Genomic DNA, 16347 nt, shown 5'->3' with positions numbered 1-16347 from the left:
TGACCTTGCTGAAGGTAAATGTAGCTTGTGTTCCTGCTGAGAGTGTTCTGTGAAAGGAAAGTTTGTCTATCCCTCTTTTGAAGATCTCTTTTAAAATGTCTAAAGCATGTAATGCTTTTCTCATCAATCCCTGCATCCCTCCCAGCTTGAGAAATCTTACAGTCCTTATACCTGGAAAGAAGCCTTTGGAACCTGTTTCCTTTGTTGCTCCTTGTTGAAAAGATCTTGTGTTTCAGTCAGATGAACTTAGAGTAACATGGTGAATGGTGAAACCTGCCCATGATCTGCAGTGTAGCAGAAGATTCTCTCTCACCAGTCTGGAATTTTGTCTGTCCAGCTCTCCATGGATTCTCTTTCAAAGCTTGCTGTTTACCCAAAGTGGAGAAATCTACCTGCTTCATGCTTTAAGATTTTTAGCGAGCCTGTTTTGAAGGCCTGATAGACTTTAGTGAAGAAAAGTTGAGAACCTAAATGCCTGAAGGCTCTTTCTCTTCAGCTTGATACTAGATGTTTGAATTTTTCATGACTGTTGGGCAGTGGCAGCCTTGTGCCTCGTGTTGAGTGTGTCTTTGTTCGTTGTAGTGTTAGAGGTAGGTTTGCATGTTACCCAGATTTCACAGGGAGCAGCTCCTGGTTTTGCATGGGTAAGTTTTTCTTGACTTAAGACTCCTGATAGTTGATGTTCCACAGTGTCATATTTGGAGGAAATTGCCTTTCTATAGTACTCTGTTTACTTTGATGCTTTCATGGAACCATTTTCTTTTGTTTGCCTCCACCATCCTGGACCCTAGCTGTAAAGTGGGTAAAGAAAGGTGCCTGGAGGGATCATTAGGATTTAAGCTATTTATCTTCTCAAGTTTGGGAAATTAAAGCCTAACAGAAAAGCTCCCATGCTCTGTAAGTAATTGCTTATAAAATGTTCCTGGCTGAATAGCTAATCAAGTGGCTAAGCCAGGGAATCAGTATGAACTGGGAAAATTGTGGAAGGTTAGCTACCTTTGGCAAAACAAAGCAAAACGGTTTCTAGCCCCAGAAACCTGAGTACGGTAGTACCACACAAGTATAAAAGTATCGGTTCTTTCTGAATGTCTCCTTTGGCACAGGTGGGCTCTCTTATCCCTAAGCCAGACCAGGAGGGAGTTGCTGTCATGAGGAGTGATCCTACTTTATCCTCTTTGCAAGCTGCTTGCTTCCACTATTTCACTTGTGCTAGATCTACCACCTGTGCATTTGCACAGTGGGTTGATTTTTAGCCAGCTAATCCATCAGAAGACTAGCTTGGGGTTTCATGCCAGATCAGCCATCTGACTCTGCTCACCCTCTGAACCGTGTTTGCTGCATCAAAGAGGGAGTGTCCTTTCCACTGGTAATGATAACCATTAGATCAGCTTAGCTGTAACAGAAAACTGTGCCCAGGTGCCTCCAGCACTTGAAAGGTTTTACATTTATGGTACTACTATTTTATAGTGTTGGGATAAGAATGTTAACCTTTTATTCATCATCTTGCTTCGTAGAGAAGAAAAACATGCAGAACATAGTAATTTTTTTTCTACCCCCAACCCCTCCCAAACCGAAGCATGACACAAAAAACCCCCTCAAGTGAAGTTCTGTATTAGGTCAGGGTTCAACTGAAATGATAATCTGCTGCTTCAAAAATAACATGCCTGACAACACACAGGAAGGAACAGTTGTATTTCTACACCTAGATCTGTACTAGTAAGGACACATTCCAAGAGTAGGAAGAAGTGACACTGGAGCTTTTTGATTTTTCACTGTGGGGAAAGGGAAGCCAGTGGCAGATTTAAAATCACTGCCAGCAGTGGTTGAAAAAGGGGTGTATTGAGAACACTGTGTGCTTGTTTTTATCTCTGGAAACAGCTTTTAATATGCTTTAGCACTTCAAATGAGGATTGCCACAAAACCTTGAGGCACTTTCTACAGTTATCCTAAAGTGGCTGAATTCCTGGTTTTCATTGACAGACTGTGCCCAAATACTTAGTTGTCTGAGCTGGAAATGTGCACGCTCTAGTGTAATACTCATTTTCATTCCTCAGGAAATGGCAGCATCTTTAATATTCTTCTGCAGTGTTGTAAAAATAAGAAAGCATGAAATTTCGAGTGGAGGAGAAATTCTGAAAGACAGCTGAATGATGAACTTCAGATTTGATTTTCTCAGAAAGGCATTACCATCTGCTGTGCTACTGAAGCTCTGTGCTGTCATGACTCCTGGTCTGTAAGAGTGTTCCTTCACAGAGAGAAGAGCCCCTGTTGTTTCTCAGTTCACTGCCTTTCTCCCTTGGGGACCTAGAAGTGTGAATCACTACTGCTGCAGCACTTGGTAGCTCACAGCAGCTCTGTGCATTGGTACCACAGGCCTTAAACGCTAAAGAGCTGAGCAGATAGAATCCACATGTATGTGTCTGATGCAAACGTTTCAAAATCTTAAATTATTAGAAGCCAATAATTACATTGGAGAAATGAAATTGGTTTTCTTCGGCTTTGTTGTGAGTAAAGTGAGGTAAATTTGGTACAGCCTATTGGTGATTATGCAGGTGATAGGAAGCACATTTTAGCACATTTTAGTTGAGGTCTTGAGCATAAAGATGATGCTGGTAAGAAGAAGGATTCCAGTATTGACCCCTTTGTAATGGGGAAGAGAGAAGATGCAGGGAAGTACTTTCTGTGCATCTTTACTAGCAGGCTCCTTTGCCATTAGTTTATCCCAAAGTACAGGCTGTGCTTGCATGTGGTTTTATATTTTACTGTTTGTCTTGCATGTGGAGTGAGGAAAGTGGAAAACAGATTCACTGACAGTGGAGTGTTGGGTAAGAATAGGATGTTTACCTACTTACACTGGTTGTAGCCAAGAGCACTGGAAACTTGTGTGCAAAAAGCAACTTGCTCATTCCACAGTTACCTTTCTATAAAGCATCAGGGAGCCTCATCATCTGTGTACAGTTTTAATTTTAAAATACATTTAAGTAACTTAATTTTGAGGAAGCTCTTTTAAATGTGAATGAGGCCTTCTCTGTGCAGGAGATTTCTAGACAGAGCTTTAGAGGCTTTTTGTCTGGCTTACCCACAAGCTCACACAGTATTTCTTTTTTTTTTTTTTTTTTTTTTTTTTAATATTTCAATTGCCTGTTAGCATAAGGGTGCCAAACTCTCACTAGATTTTCAATAGTGACTGCATGCAATCCATTTATGTGTCATTTTAGCTTGAATATTTTTAAGCTGTGCTAGTAAAAAGCTTGTGAAGATTCCCCAAAATTTTGGAGGAGAGTCATTGTGTTGTTGGTGTTTTGTTTTGTTAACTTAAAATGAACCAATTTTTTAAACTTAGACTAATTCCAGATGGTTGTCACTTCAGCTGTATTCCTTTAGCTTTGTTAGAAGAACACTACTAGCAAATAAGTTTATTTTGCTCCATGCCTCTGTGTTTAAAATGGCCTATATTTGATGACAATTGGGCAAAAATGCAGATTTAGAAGTATTTTTCCTGATCTTTGGGGAAAAATGATTTCTTTTTTCATCTGTCTTACTCAGTTTAAAAAGAGGTCAATTTCTGAAGGTAAGAATTCATGTCTTTCTTTTATATAATATTTAATGGACTATTAGAACGGTGTTCTATCTTTTGTAAGACCTTTTTAAAATAAAATCCACAATTTTTCCATTTTATATTTAAAATAGACATTATATTGAATTCTTTGGTCACCAAGTAAGCAAGAATAATGCTTCAATTATACTAATACTAATGTTCTACCATTCATAATAAAGGAAAGCTCTCCAAGCATGGCAGTGCAAATCAAGTTCCTAAAAGGTTATCTACACATGAGGCTTTATGCAGTAGCTAGGCTGGGATAAGAATTCTGCAGAAAGAACTGGGACACTTACTGATGCTGGAATGAAATTACTTTAAAATCAGGAATTCGCAGGATGGTTTGGGTTGGAAGAGACCTTACAGGAAACCCCTTCCATTAGACCAGACTACTCAAAGCCACATCCAGCCTGACCTTGAAGACTTCCAGGGATGTGGGGCATCCACAGATTCTGTGTACACCATTCCAGTGCTTCACCCTCACAGTAAAGCATTTCCTCCTAATGCCTAATTTAAACCTCTCTCCTTAGTTTAAAACTGTTCCCCATTGTTCTGTCACTATCTGCCCGTGTTGAAAGTTGTTCTCCATCATTTTTATAAGCCCCTTTAGGTACTGGAAGGGTCTGTAAGGTTTCCCTAAAGCCTTCTCTCCAGGCTGAACAACCCCAGCTCTCTCTGTCTTCATAGCAGAGGTGCTCCTGCCCTCTCAGCATCCTTGTGGCTTTGTAGAAAGCAGTTTTAAACTTTCTTCTTTTTGAAAGTAGATTTTCATCTGTCCATTATAAACCTAGTTATATAACCTCAATATATTTTTTTAATTAGAGAAATATGTTCTGAAAGAGGTCAGATTAATTTCCCTAGATTTAGAAAGATGAATAAAAATAAAACTGAAGCATGATGAGTATTCATGTAATAATTTTAGAAACTACAGCAAAATTATAACTAGTTTTTTTGCCTTAAAGAATGTTACTCTGCAGAGACAAGAACTGGAGAAAAGAAGTTCTTTCTGTGCAGCACATTGTGCCTGAGGTTATGGAAGGAGCCAGAAAAGTAGTTTGGGTTCCCTGAATCTTAAACCTGTTCTTAGCTAATTTATACTATACTGCTAAGGCCTGTTGTGCTCTGGTTAGCTTGTCAGCAGAGGAAATATTTTTCAACCAATTTCATACACTTAGCTGAACTCTGTGTATATGATAGTCTTTGTGGATAGAGAGCACGTTGGCAAAAAGTTATTAATGAGCCTTCATTGTTATAGATTGGATCCCAGCCAGCTGCTTAGTGATTAAAGTTTAATTGCATGATGATTAGTTTTCATTAGTAAGCAATTAGCATTCGACAGCAGTCTTATATTGCTAAAGCTATGGGCGAGCATAAATGGCTGGAGCCACGTTGAGGGGGAAGGTCTGTAGCTGGAGGTGTGGGCACAGAGCTGTTTGGAATATGGGAATAAGAATTCTGAGTTTAGTTGATGGCATCAGCTTGTTCCTACTGCAGCCTTAAGCCAGGAGGGTGGACAGGAGTGGGAAATGGAGCAGGTGTCCAGAAGAGCCCAGCCTGCACACTGGGCACAGATACTGGCTGTGGATTAGCCCATATGTAGGGAATTAACAAAAATAATCATCATCCTGGAAAAGCCCTTTGAAGGTCTGAGTTGTTCTCACGGTAACGTTGGTTTTCATAGACTTGTCCATCTCCTTGCCACAAACTGAAACTCCTTTTTCAGAATTCCCCTCTGAATTGGTGAAATCCACTTTTTTACTTTAATAGCAGCCCTTGATTGCTTCGTGCCACTGTAGGGTAAATTAGGAGAAAGATGAGTGCAGGACAAGGGCTGGGGAAGTGAAATGGAGAGGGCAGAGGGAGGTAGGAGTGTAGCAAAGGTCAAGGCTTCCTTGCTGTTAGAGGTACAAAGGAGTGAAGAGTGCCCCATGTATACCATTTCTGCTTCACTGAGGAATCTGTTGTGAGGATGAAGTTTGGTGGTATTTTCATCCAGGCTAAATTAGGGTTGTATGAAGCCATTCTTGTGCACACCTCCCCTTCTGCCAGCAGTAGTGCTCTGGGACTGAACCAAGTTAAGTAGCTGATCCAGCAAATCCCTCCCATTTTAATCAGGCTGATTTTTTGGCTGGACTACCTTTCTTGACTTTCAGTGTCAATACTGATACAGAGAAATGCCAGACATAGGAGGGGGCTGCAGGCTGAGCAAGAACAAACTCATGTCTTAAAATTATTTAAAAGTGGGAGGCCTGGTCAAGATCATGACTTCAGGTGGCAAGTTCTTCCAAAATGATATTACTAAGTAAGCAAAGTAGTATTTTTTTAAAGGAACAGTTTAAAGTTTATCTAAGGTAGTTCTCAAATGTATATATTTATTACTAATGTCAAGTACATCCATCTCATTGTCTAGACATAGGAAAAGGTAGGAGTTTTTCTTTATTATGATCCCATGATGCAAAAGCACTAGGGACTGGATGCTCCCTCCCCTGGCCTGATTTGCCAGCTGGAGTAGCCTAAAACAGACATTTCCTTCCAGTTAAAAGGTCTCAAGTAGCTACAGTTTCTTCTGAGAAATTCTGACAGTGCTCAGTCTGTGACTTTAATGGTGTAGATCTACTGAAGTTGTCTTCAGACTTGCCATAGGAGGAGAAATATCAGCATAGGACCTGGTCTGAAATTGCAGCCCAAGGCACAAGGCAGTGTGAAGTGGCAAAAAGCCTTCCCAGGCTCTGAGTGTTGCAGCTGCACTGTTTGCCACCACCTGAGCTACTGGTTGTCAAAATAGATTGCATATGCTTTCCTGAGGTCTGGATGCACAACTGATTGTAGCATAAGTCCAGTCGGGTCTTACCTCAGCCAGCTGATTATTATCTGGGTCATAAGCTTCCTTTCTGTTTGAGAAAATATTAAAAGTTGATGTTAAAAACTGATTGTGCCATCTTCATTTACTAGTGATTTTTCCCCCCCATTTCTAGCTTCTTGCATGTTTTCTTTTAATTTGTGCTTAGAACTAAGACTTAACTCAGCTGTATTTTGTTTTCTCATGGCTACTCATTTCACAGCGTGGTTTTGTTGTTACTTTGCACTAGACTGCTGTTAATTACGGGTTTTATTGTGCCTCCAGCTCCTCTATTCTGACTGAGAACTCACACTTGCTCAGTTTCAGAAAGTTGATGATGAAAGGCAACTGACCAGCTTCATAAAAGATTTAACTTCTAGAGGAGGGGCAATAGGAGTAGGGCATCCCAGCATCAGTCTCTGAACTGGGGGCTTTCACTGAAGGATACTGCTGCTCAGTGTGAAGCTTAAAAGGAAAATAAAAAAGGTGGGTGGGGATGGGAGGGAAAAACACGTTCAGGTACCTTAGTTCAGATATGAGAGCTGTGAACTTTTCTGACTTTGTGCCTGTGCTGTCAGAAATTGCCTGCATGGCCTTTGATAAGTCATCTAATTATTCAGTAAAGTAGGGCTTTTTTTAAAGTAGCCACTTATTTTGTGACCATTATGACAAATTTACAGGGTGCTTTGAAAGTACAGTATGTGTTTAAGTTGTTCTTAATTAAATTGGAAGATTAGGGAGCTGATACAAGGTTTCACGGTTTAGTTGCATAGATGTAATGGCAGGAAGATAAATTTAAAATTTGTTCATGTATCGTTTAAAGTCAGGTCCAAAAAGAGAATAAAAATATTTTGTTGTGTGTTCATTTGCTGTTAGCTTTCTCTTTTCTTGTAAAAAGTTAAAATGGTGAAAATACTAATAGCAATGTATCCCATACTTATCCCATATGTAAATTCATTGTTATATTTAATTGTTAAGATTTTTTTTGGGGAGTAACTCTTCAAGTTAAATTTAATCACTAAAATTTCAGAGTTGATGAAGTTCATAACTGATGCTTTCCAGAAAACCAACGTTATTTTTTTTAATGTTAACTTTAGGAAATTGTTTAGAAAATTCCAGTACTCACGTTATAGGTACGTAAAACGCTTTTACAAGTTTTTTTTTATGCAGTCATAAGTCCTGTACTTTAATTGTTCTTCCTTTGAATTGTTACAGTTTATCATTAGGAGGTATAAGGATTCTTTGTGGTGCCTCATGGTACCAATCTTCTAAGCAGAATCTTTCAGAGGCAGTTCCTGGGGAACAGGAGTTATGAATAGTTACCAGTAAATTCAGTTTCCTGGACAAATAGCTACAAGGGCAATGCCAAAACAACAATTGTCTATTCTGAAGCTGTTTTAACAAGAAGATTTTAATGCTGACTTACTCTTCTGCTTTTGGGCTAGAGCCTTCAGAAGATGAAGGGATAAGTAAGAAGAGGGTGTGTTTATGTAAAATACAAGAAAAACAAAGCAAAAATGCCTGTATCCTTTGATTTCTACCTCCGGTGAAAAAAAACATTGAAATCTGTCTTTGATCTTTTCCAGTGGTTTATTTCTAGTAATCTATGGCTCATCCCAGCCGTTGTTTCATCACATAGATCAATCTAGATTTATAAAACTGAAGGTGTGGCTTGGAAATGAATAATATTATTGCCATTACCATGATTCAGCAGTGTTCTGAGCCCTTAAGATCTTCATTATTGCTTTCCCTTCAGATCTCGGGAGAACCCCATCTAATCTTTAGATGGAGGAAGTTCTCTCAAGAGAACCACATTATGTCTGTCCTGGACAGAAACTACTGACACCACCTTGGCTGCTGTGTAATATCCAGCTGGAATGCCATCCAGGGTTGGACTGCTGCTATTTATATTTTCTGCCTCTTCTAAACTGTTGCTAGCTCAGGCCACGTTCTCCTGTGTCCTGTCTGTGACAGGTCTGCAGACACGTTTATTGCATGTATAAATCCAGTCTGTAATTCATAAACAGTAGCTGTTATTGCAGTGGGCAGTTCAAGCAGCACGTATATTGTTGTGGTTTGTAGGTTTGGGTTTTTTTCCTGACGATTATTGAATAATGAAATAACGTATTCCTCTCTAAACCCATTCAAAATTTTGGCTGGTGAGTATTACTTTACCTAGAGCACCTTCTGTGTACCTGAGGACATTCCATCAATGTGCACCTATTGTCTACTTTCCCTCAGCTGTGATTGATGATTTATTCCTGTAGTTCATAAGATGGTAATTTTTTTTTTTTTAATACTGATCTATTACTTGGCAGTTTATCACTAAAGATACATCTACTAACTTGCAGGCATTTCTCTTTCTGCAAACACTGCACCTTTACCTGTTCTCTTGGATTCATTTTCTGCTGCTTTTCCTCTGTGTGGTAACAACAGCCACCAGTGACCTCAGGAATACTGGTGTGCACTTTTTTACTCCTTATTGGAGCTCTGCTACCAACCACTGCTGCTGTGGCTTTCTGGGGGAGCTATCTTCTTTCTTTTATGGTATTGAGTAGTAGTTTTCTTTGCTACCTTTTTTTCTCTAGAGACAAGTTATTTATTTTCCAGTAAGATAATCATTGTACTTTTTTTTCCCCTGTCCTTGCAGTGAAATGTGTTTTGACCATGCAAGAGTGGTTTCTCAGACCTCAGTTTAAGAATTGGGATTCTTAGTAAAGTGCAATTTGGGTGGAATACTGTCACAAACATTTGTTGTTCTAAACGGTTGTTTTCACATTCCTACTACTTTCACATTCATCTGCCCCCCTCCTATTTTCTTATGCTTCAAACATAAGGTACTCATCGTTATTTTATCTGCCTTTATCCTGCTGCTTCTAATTCTTTCAGTTTCAAGAACTTGAGATTTATTCCAAATCAGTACACCCTGGCCAATTTTATAATTTCCTAAATTAAATGCTTCACTTTGAAAACCCTGCGCGTTTACCTTTGTTTTTCTTCACGCATTTCTTCAAAGCCCTTCTTGTCTGGGATTTGTGCGGAATAACTGGATATGCTTAGCCTGCTGCTGAGATGGACTCAGCCCAATGCTCAGTCTCACTGTTTCTATTTCATCCCTTTGCATCCACCAATGCTTTGTTCTCTTTTACCCAAGTGTATTGCACAGTGGGGCTCTGTTTACGGTGAAGGCTTGCATGGGTTATTACAAGTAATGACAAATGGTGTATTTCTGTCCAGTGTTACAAGTCTTTGAGTCATGGACAGGGGTGGGTTTGTGCTGCATTCCTTTTTCCTGTCAGGTTGCATAGATATGTAATACCTTGTCAAAATATTTTCCATTTACAGTGTGCTTTCATGAAAAAGTATTTTCTTATTTTTAAGCCTGTATAAAGATTCTGTTTCTGTCTGTCGTATCCACTGCTCCTAATAATGTAGTGATTGGGTCTTTAATGAACCAATCTTTTCTGTTTGTTTGTTTTGAGCCTTTTGGTAAATACTCAGCATCATCTCTTTTTTTCTTTCTTTAGATGAAAGCTGGTTCTGTTGTGCAGTTCACATCTTGAAATCCATGAGTTTGTTGCATTTTCTTGTTTGTCTGGTTTTTTTCCTTTTTAATATCACTCCAGACATTGATACTCAAAGCTATTGCTTTTCTGGTAATTAATTTATCCAAAATCTCTTTGATTATGATGGAGATGTTGCTTTCTTTTAAGGTAACTGCATGCTGTTGTTTTATACTGTACTTGGTAGGTCTGGCACTATATAGGTATTTGTGCTATATTTAGATATTTCCTGTAATCTGTATCCAAGGTGGCTGGGAAATAAGTCTAGTCCTGGTAGAAAGTCCAAGTGGAGTAAATGCTCTCTTGCTGACTGTGCTGTTCCCACAACTCTGTGTCCTTATCACATAATCACTGCTTGAAAATTTGAATTTCGTTTTTCCTCTTTTAAGTCTGCTTTTCTATCTTTCAGACCTTTTTGTAACTAAATTGCATTTATTGTTGCATGTTTAATTCCCCAAATGAATAGTCAAGATAACATAAACTGTGTAATTTTTTTCTGCTAGACTTGCATACTTTGGCAAATTCAAATCCCTGTACTTACAAGTGGTTTTCTGAAATGTTTCTCTCATTTTGGGTGGCTCTTTGCATCAAAGGAAACAAGATTTACAAATTTCTTGGTTTCTTGGACTTGGTGGTCTATGTATTATTTTAATATTCCTTTTAAAATATGAAATGGTGATGTAGGTATATACTTAACTGAAATTAAACGTGCTTTTGCTGCCCCCTTTAAAATTACTGGTTTTGTTAATTTTGCTGAACATGTTTTAGTTAGCAACTGGTTGACTCTTGAAGGACCTAACCTCTCCTCTGGTTCAGTTACACTGGGTCTTTATTTCATTTGGGTTTTTTCTCCTTCCATTGTGTGGAAGAGGAGGTAAGGGTTCGTCCCCCTTCAAGTCTTTTTTTGGCTCTTCAGCAGTCTCATGTACTCGTGCCCATTTAAGCCTTTGATCCCTCCTCCAAGTGAATGAAACAGGCTTGTAAGGAATAGTGAACATGAATTCATCACTTAGGTTCAATTTCAGTCTTTTATATGGTGCAGTTTAGCTCTACCTTCCTCTTAGGGAGGTAAAAGTGAAGAATCTTAAAAACATGTAGCCAAACAGTATTTATTTGGTGCCCATGTTCTTTCTGATAATCGTGGGGGTTTTTTCATTATTCATTGTGGAATTTCACAATCCTACCTCTTGATCTTCACAAGAACTGCCTTTGTAGACAGGTGTGAAGGTACCTTTTGTTGTGGTGTCCTGTCCCCAGCAGTGGTCATGTATTTACCACTTCACTGCACGTATTCAGAGATTTGTAGTAAACTAGGCATGTGCAGAATGACAGTTGCATATTTTCTACCTCCTTTCAGCAACCACAGCTTTAGAGTTGTAGCTTTGGTATCCCTGTGTTTACCAAGCAGAGGCATACCTGTCCTTGATGAACTTGTCTAATCTGTTTTTAAACTTGCTTATCTTCTAGCCAGTGCAGCATTCTTTGGCAATGACTTTTAGTTACCTGAGTGAAAAAGAAAACCAGGTTTATGTTACATTTAAACCTGCTCTTCCGTCTTGGAAATGGCTAAGAATCATTCCATTATATTCCGTTATATTCAGTTCCCTCTTTTCCAAAATACTTCAATTTCTCTTATATACAAGTTCTTTACATTCCTGGTTATCTCTGTAGTTTGTCCATTTTTTCTGATCAGTTGTACTCCTTTAAGAGGATCAACCACACACAATATTACCATGTCAGGCTACTACAAGAGTAACAGGCAGACATCATGAACGTTTGAGTTTCATGATGGATTTCTTTCCTCAATAACTGCTTATGTTTTGGCTGTCCTGTTTTGTGCTTGTGGGGACTGCATGTTACTGTCTAGGATGACTACTAATACCTTCCTATGAGTAGTACAAGCTAATTTAGAATCTGTGATCATGTATATGCATAGGTGAAAATATTTTCACCACATACATCACTTTGCACTTAACAGTAGTTATTTTCATGTACATTTATCATACAGTTATCCACGGTTGTGAGATGGTTTTGCAGCTTTTTACTACCATTTTGAGATCTGGCTACCCTGGATAATTTTACAAACTTCACAAGTTTTCACATCTCTACTGTTCACCCTCCTTTTTGAGAGTCTCTGTAAGTGCAGTTGCATAGCTTAATTGCCTATACATAGGACCTTAAAATTCTTGCTGGCAAGCCATTCTTAGTTAAAATGAACTATTTATTTCTGTTCTTGTTGCTTCCTATTTTTCCTTCTTGTTGAGGGTAATAAAATGCTCTGCTCTTAATTTCAAGTGCTTCTGTTCTAGCATAATCAGTTTCATATGTATTGAATAGGAATTTCCATTTTTAAGACATTTTCCAGCTCTTGGATTTCTTGTGTGGTTTTTTTTCTATGCCATCCATTTTGAGCTGCAGCTTCTCTTTGTGCTTCAGCAGCCTGTGCAGCACTGCAGTTCTTTTTATTATGTTTCCTAATGCAGTTTTATTAGTATAGCATCTTCCAGATCATTGATTTGTCTGTTTGCTAAAATCTTGAAATCTAAATTTGTCCTTAGTTTCTTGACATGAAGAAACTGTCCAGTTTTACTTCTGGGCTGTTACCCTTTATAATTTATTTGATTTGCTTGCTACAGGAGTAAATCATCATTGGGAAGAGATGCCTTTTTATAATGCAAGTTTAAAGGTTTTTATCTTTTTAGTTGTGGAGTTCATTCTACTGATATTCCGTGCTTGGTTTTCTTGATAACTTAAAATTGTTTGTACAGAAATGTCAATTAATAGTTCTGAATCCTTCAGTACTGGTTGTTTTCCCTGGCCCAAATCACATAAACAATTGTTTTCATTAGCCAGTATCTGCACATCAGAGTGGAAGTACTCTTCCTCTCCTGTTTCCTAAAAATGTCTTCCCACCTTGCTTTTTTCATCTTGGTCCCTTTTTGCAGAAGTCTTCCAAAATCACTGATTTCTTTCTCCTGTAGTAAGCAGTATATATATGTATATATAGACACACACGCTTACTTACTTTTATTTTTTTTCTTGTAGCTTTTTGGATTAAGTTGTCTCTCTGCATCCCACTTTCCAGGAAAGAGAATGCGGCTGCCTGCTGTTTCTGTTGCCCTTTTGCCTGGATATTAAATCTGAGCCTCTGCTGAGCCTGCCAACTGTTTAATCAGAAATAGTCAGAAGGCCCTCCTTCCTAATATTGCAGCTGACTCTGAAGTCCTCATTATCTTACATCTGCATTTGTGCAGTGCAATTATACAGAAGCAATTATTTTCCTAAAAGCTTGTAATTTAAACAGGAGAAAGAGAGAGTATGAGAAATGCATATAACATGTAAAGCAAATACTTGTACCTGTATAATTAATGCCACGTGTATTTCATTTTCGCTTGCTTTGCTTTGTTAGTAACCTTCAGTTGTTGCTTTCCGTTTTACTCCTTTTGTGCATTCTTGATACTGGTATGTGAGAAGGGACAAAACAAGGAGATGCCTAGAAAGCAAAGGAGAAAGAAAGAAAGAAAACAGACCAAAGGCACAACAGGTCATTGGAAGAGAGGAAGTCAAGAGGTCTGAGTATAAGACCATCGCTCATCAAGAAAAGATGCTTTGTATTACAGACAGCAGAAAATATGATCCTGTTGTGTCTGTTGTGAATGTCCTTGTGTAAACCGGTTTGGTAATTGTTCAGCAAGGAAGATAGCGGAGGAGACATCTGAAAACACCTTCCATTAGTGTTAGAAGCAGTTAATTTCTGCCTCTAAGCAACTGTTCCTGCTCCTGCCCGGAATATTTTGGAAGGGCTAATCGGCGGCTTTCATCCCTCCAGCAGTGAAACCATGTCCACTGTCAGATTCCAGTACTAAGGAATACTTTGTCTAGGGCAGAGCCAAAGTGAGCCAGGTGAGTGCTTTACTTGAGCAGCTTGGGACACTGGTTTTCACAAGTAAGAGCTTTGTTCAGGAGAAGGAAGATAGGTAGCTCAGGACATCTTTATGTTACAACACCTATGTGGAGTTGGGTACAAATCTGAGGGAAGCAAAGGAAGGTACTCAAAAACGTACTCTTATTGATTACATATAGCAGTGTGGTCTCAGAAGAGTGAAAGAATACAGATTGCAAGGGGGAAAAAAGCCAAGCATAAAGCAAAAGAAATAAAGCTGGTAGGTGCTGTAGCATTTTAAATTAATCAGAGCTGTTCTGCTGCTGCTGTGGTAGCTGTCCCCCAGCCGTTCACACTTCCAGGCTGGCTGTTAGTTCATTTTGGTAGACACAGAATGATGAGCTGTAGCAAGGAAGAAATGGGCTGCTAATAGCGTGGAGAGGTAGAGACAATGTATCTGGGTTTAATGCTATTGGTAATTTAGTTCGTGGGATGGAGCATTTCTTCTAAATGGCACTTTTCAGTCTCTCCAGCCTATTCTAAGTGAGATATATGTGCCTTGTGGCCAGAGATGAATTGTGGAGATAGGACTTATGAATCAATCTTTGCTGTGTGGTCTCTTTTTTTTTTTTTTTCCCCCTTTAAATTTAAGCCAAGAGTTTATTGGATGCCTGGCAACGATTACTATCCATTGGCAAGTCCCATTGGGAGGACACTCCAAGTACCAGCCTTCAGCTCTTTCAAGGAGGGGAGGTTAAGCAGTAAGCAGGTTTGCTTACTGAGCGAAAGGAATTTCTTTTCCCAGGAGAGCTGGAATGCTGTTTCCCTGGCTAAGAATGCTGTAATTCCTTTACAAGTGACAAGCAGGCTGCTACCATCTGCTGGCGAATGGCTGCAGGATGGTGGAGATTGGGTGAAAATTTGCTCACGGACGAAGAGAACAATTAGTCGTAATTATGCTGCAGTCACACATTTCCTTGTAAGAAGTTCTGTGGTTTTATTTTGGTGTTAGAATGTTTCCTAGTTGTAGTGTACGTATTTTTTGTTTTGAAGCATAAATATGTGAGATGAGGGTTCTAACCCAAGCCACAGAAGGTACCAGCAGGAACAGGCATCTTTTTACCTTTTAAGGCACAGCAGCAATGTCTTGCAAAAGAAGACTGAGACAATCCAGAAAAATTTTGAGGGGTCTTGGCTTTTTTTTTTTTTTCTTCATGGGAACACCTGGGTGTATTTGGAAACCATGTGGCACTACATGATGATCTGTCAAAGATAAGGCGATAGACCTGTAAGTTGTTTGAGAACCATGCAGCTTTGTAGGGCTGTCTGCTTTGTTCAGTCACTAAGGTGTGTCAAGAAGGAAGAGCTCGGAAAAAAAGAGTGGCGAATGTGTGTGTGGTTCCCTCAGCTTCCCCTGAAAGAAGCAGATGGTTGGGGGTCCCGGGAGGTAGAAGAAATGGGGCCATTACACTGTCAGTGGCTTGTGAAAAGCAGAAGCATCTGTCAGAACGGAGACTTGTTCAGCAGCAGGGGAGCCAGCAGCAGCAGATGATCTCTGCCTTGAGCCATCAGTGGCAAAGTCATCCACTGGGGAATTGCTGTTGTGGGCACGGCACAGGTAACCCTGGTAAAATCTTGTTGGTCTGCCGGACTAAAAAAAAAGGGGCAGTGAAGGCTTGATGTATACGCTGGCACCTTAACTACCCGCTTTTACCCACTGATCACTCCTAAAATCACAAACTGTTTTATCCATTCTCCGCTGAAAATTTGTCAGAATGCCTGTCATGTTTCAGAATGTGATTTTCAGAATAGCAACACCAACCGTGCTAGGTGCAGCAAAGTATAAGTTCAAAAAATGAACTTTTGGAAAAGTATCAAATTTTGCTAGAGGTCTTGTTTTCTGTTGTATCATACAGCATAGTCTTTTAAGACATGCCTTTTTAGTTTTAAGAAATATTTTATACAGCTGCAGTTCAGTCTCTGCTGCTGTAGTTCTTATGCTCTTATTGACTGCTCTGCACAGGACACAGTGTTCCAGGAGAGAATGACCTTCTGTTGCAACAGTGTGATGGTACGTAAAAGATGAGATAAAGTGGGGAGGGCAGAATGCTTTTGAGGAACAAGACTAGAAATTCATATCTGCATTAAAAAAGAATAGTTAATTCTGGTTCTGTCCTGTTTGAATAACTAATCCCAGTCAGACACATTTAAAAGTGAGAATAAAGTACACAGGTACAGAGCTCTGTTTCAGAACTCCTTGAGCTGCACTTTGTGAGTACTTGGCATAGGTGAATCTGGGACTACTGCCAGTACATAATATCCTTCTAGGGTTGACTTCAGAGCCAGGAAAAGACATTTTCTGTGGATGAAGTTTGGTTTTACTCCCATGGGGAGAGCAAATTACGTTGCAGTTTGACTAGCGGTCCATATATTTCAGTGCGCATTTCAATACTGGTTTAGCCTT

At 39.3% G+C, this 16347-nt stretch overlaps 1 protein-coding gene across 10 annotated transcripts in view; it reads left to right on the top strand.

The window, feature by feature from the left end:
- TCF20 (transcription factor 20) overlaps nucleotides 1-16347 on the top strand; it is a 118281-nt gene that overhangs the window by 84992 nt on the left and 16942 nt on the right. The window contains exon 3 of one of the 10 annotated variants that reach the window (XM_066319818.1): nucleotides 14689-15508. The exons of 8 other annotated variants lie outside the window; for them this stretch is intronic. In XM_066319818.1, the coding sequence (XP_066175915.1) occupies nucleotides 14689-14895 (207 nt within the window). In that variant the 3' untranslated portion in view covers nucleotides 14896-15508. Of the gene's footprint in view, nucleotides 1-14688; nucleotides 15509-16347 lie in introns of those variants that run through there. One more of the 10 variants, XM_066319823.1, reaches the window with a different exon arrangement.

This window comes from Sylvia atricapilla, chromosome 5 (assembly GCF_009819655.1).
Source record: "Sylvia atricapilla isolate bSylAtr1 chromosome 5, bSylAtr1.pri, whole genome shotgun sequence".
In the NCBI taxonomy this organism is placed as follows: Eukaryota; Metazoa; Chordata; class Aves; order Passeriformes; family Sylviidae; genus Sylvia; species Sylvia atricapilla.
This window is presented reverse-complemented; position numbering and strand designations above follow the sequence as displayed.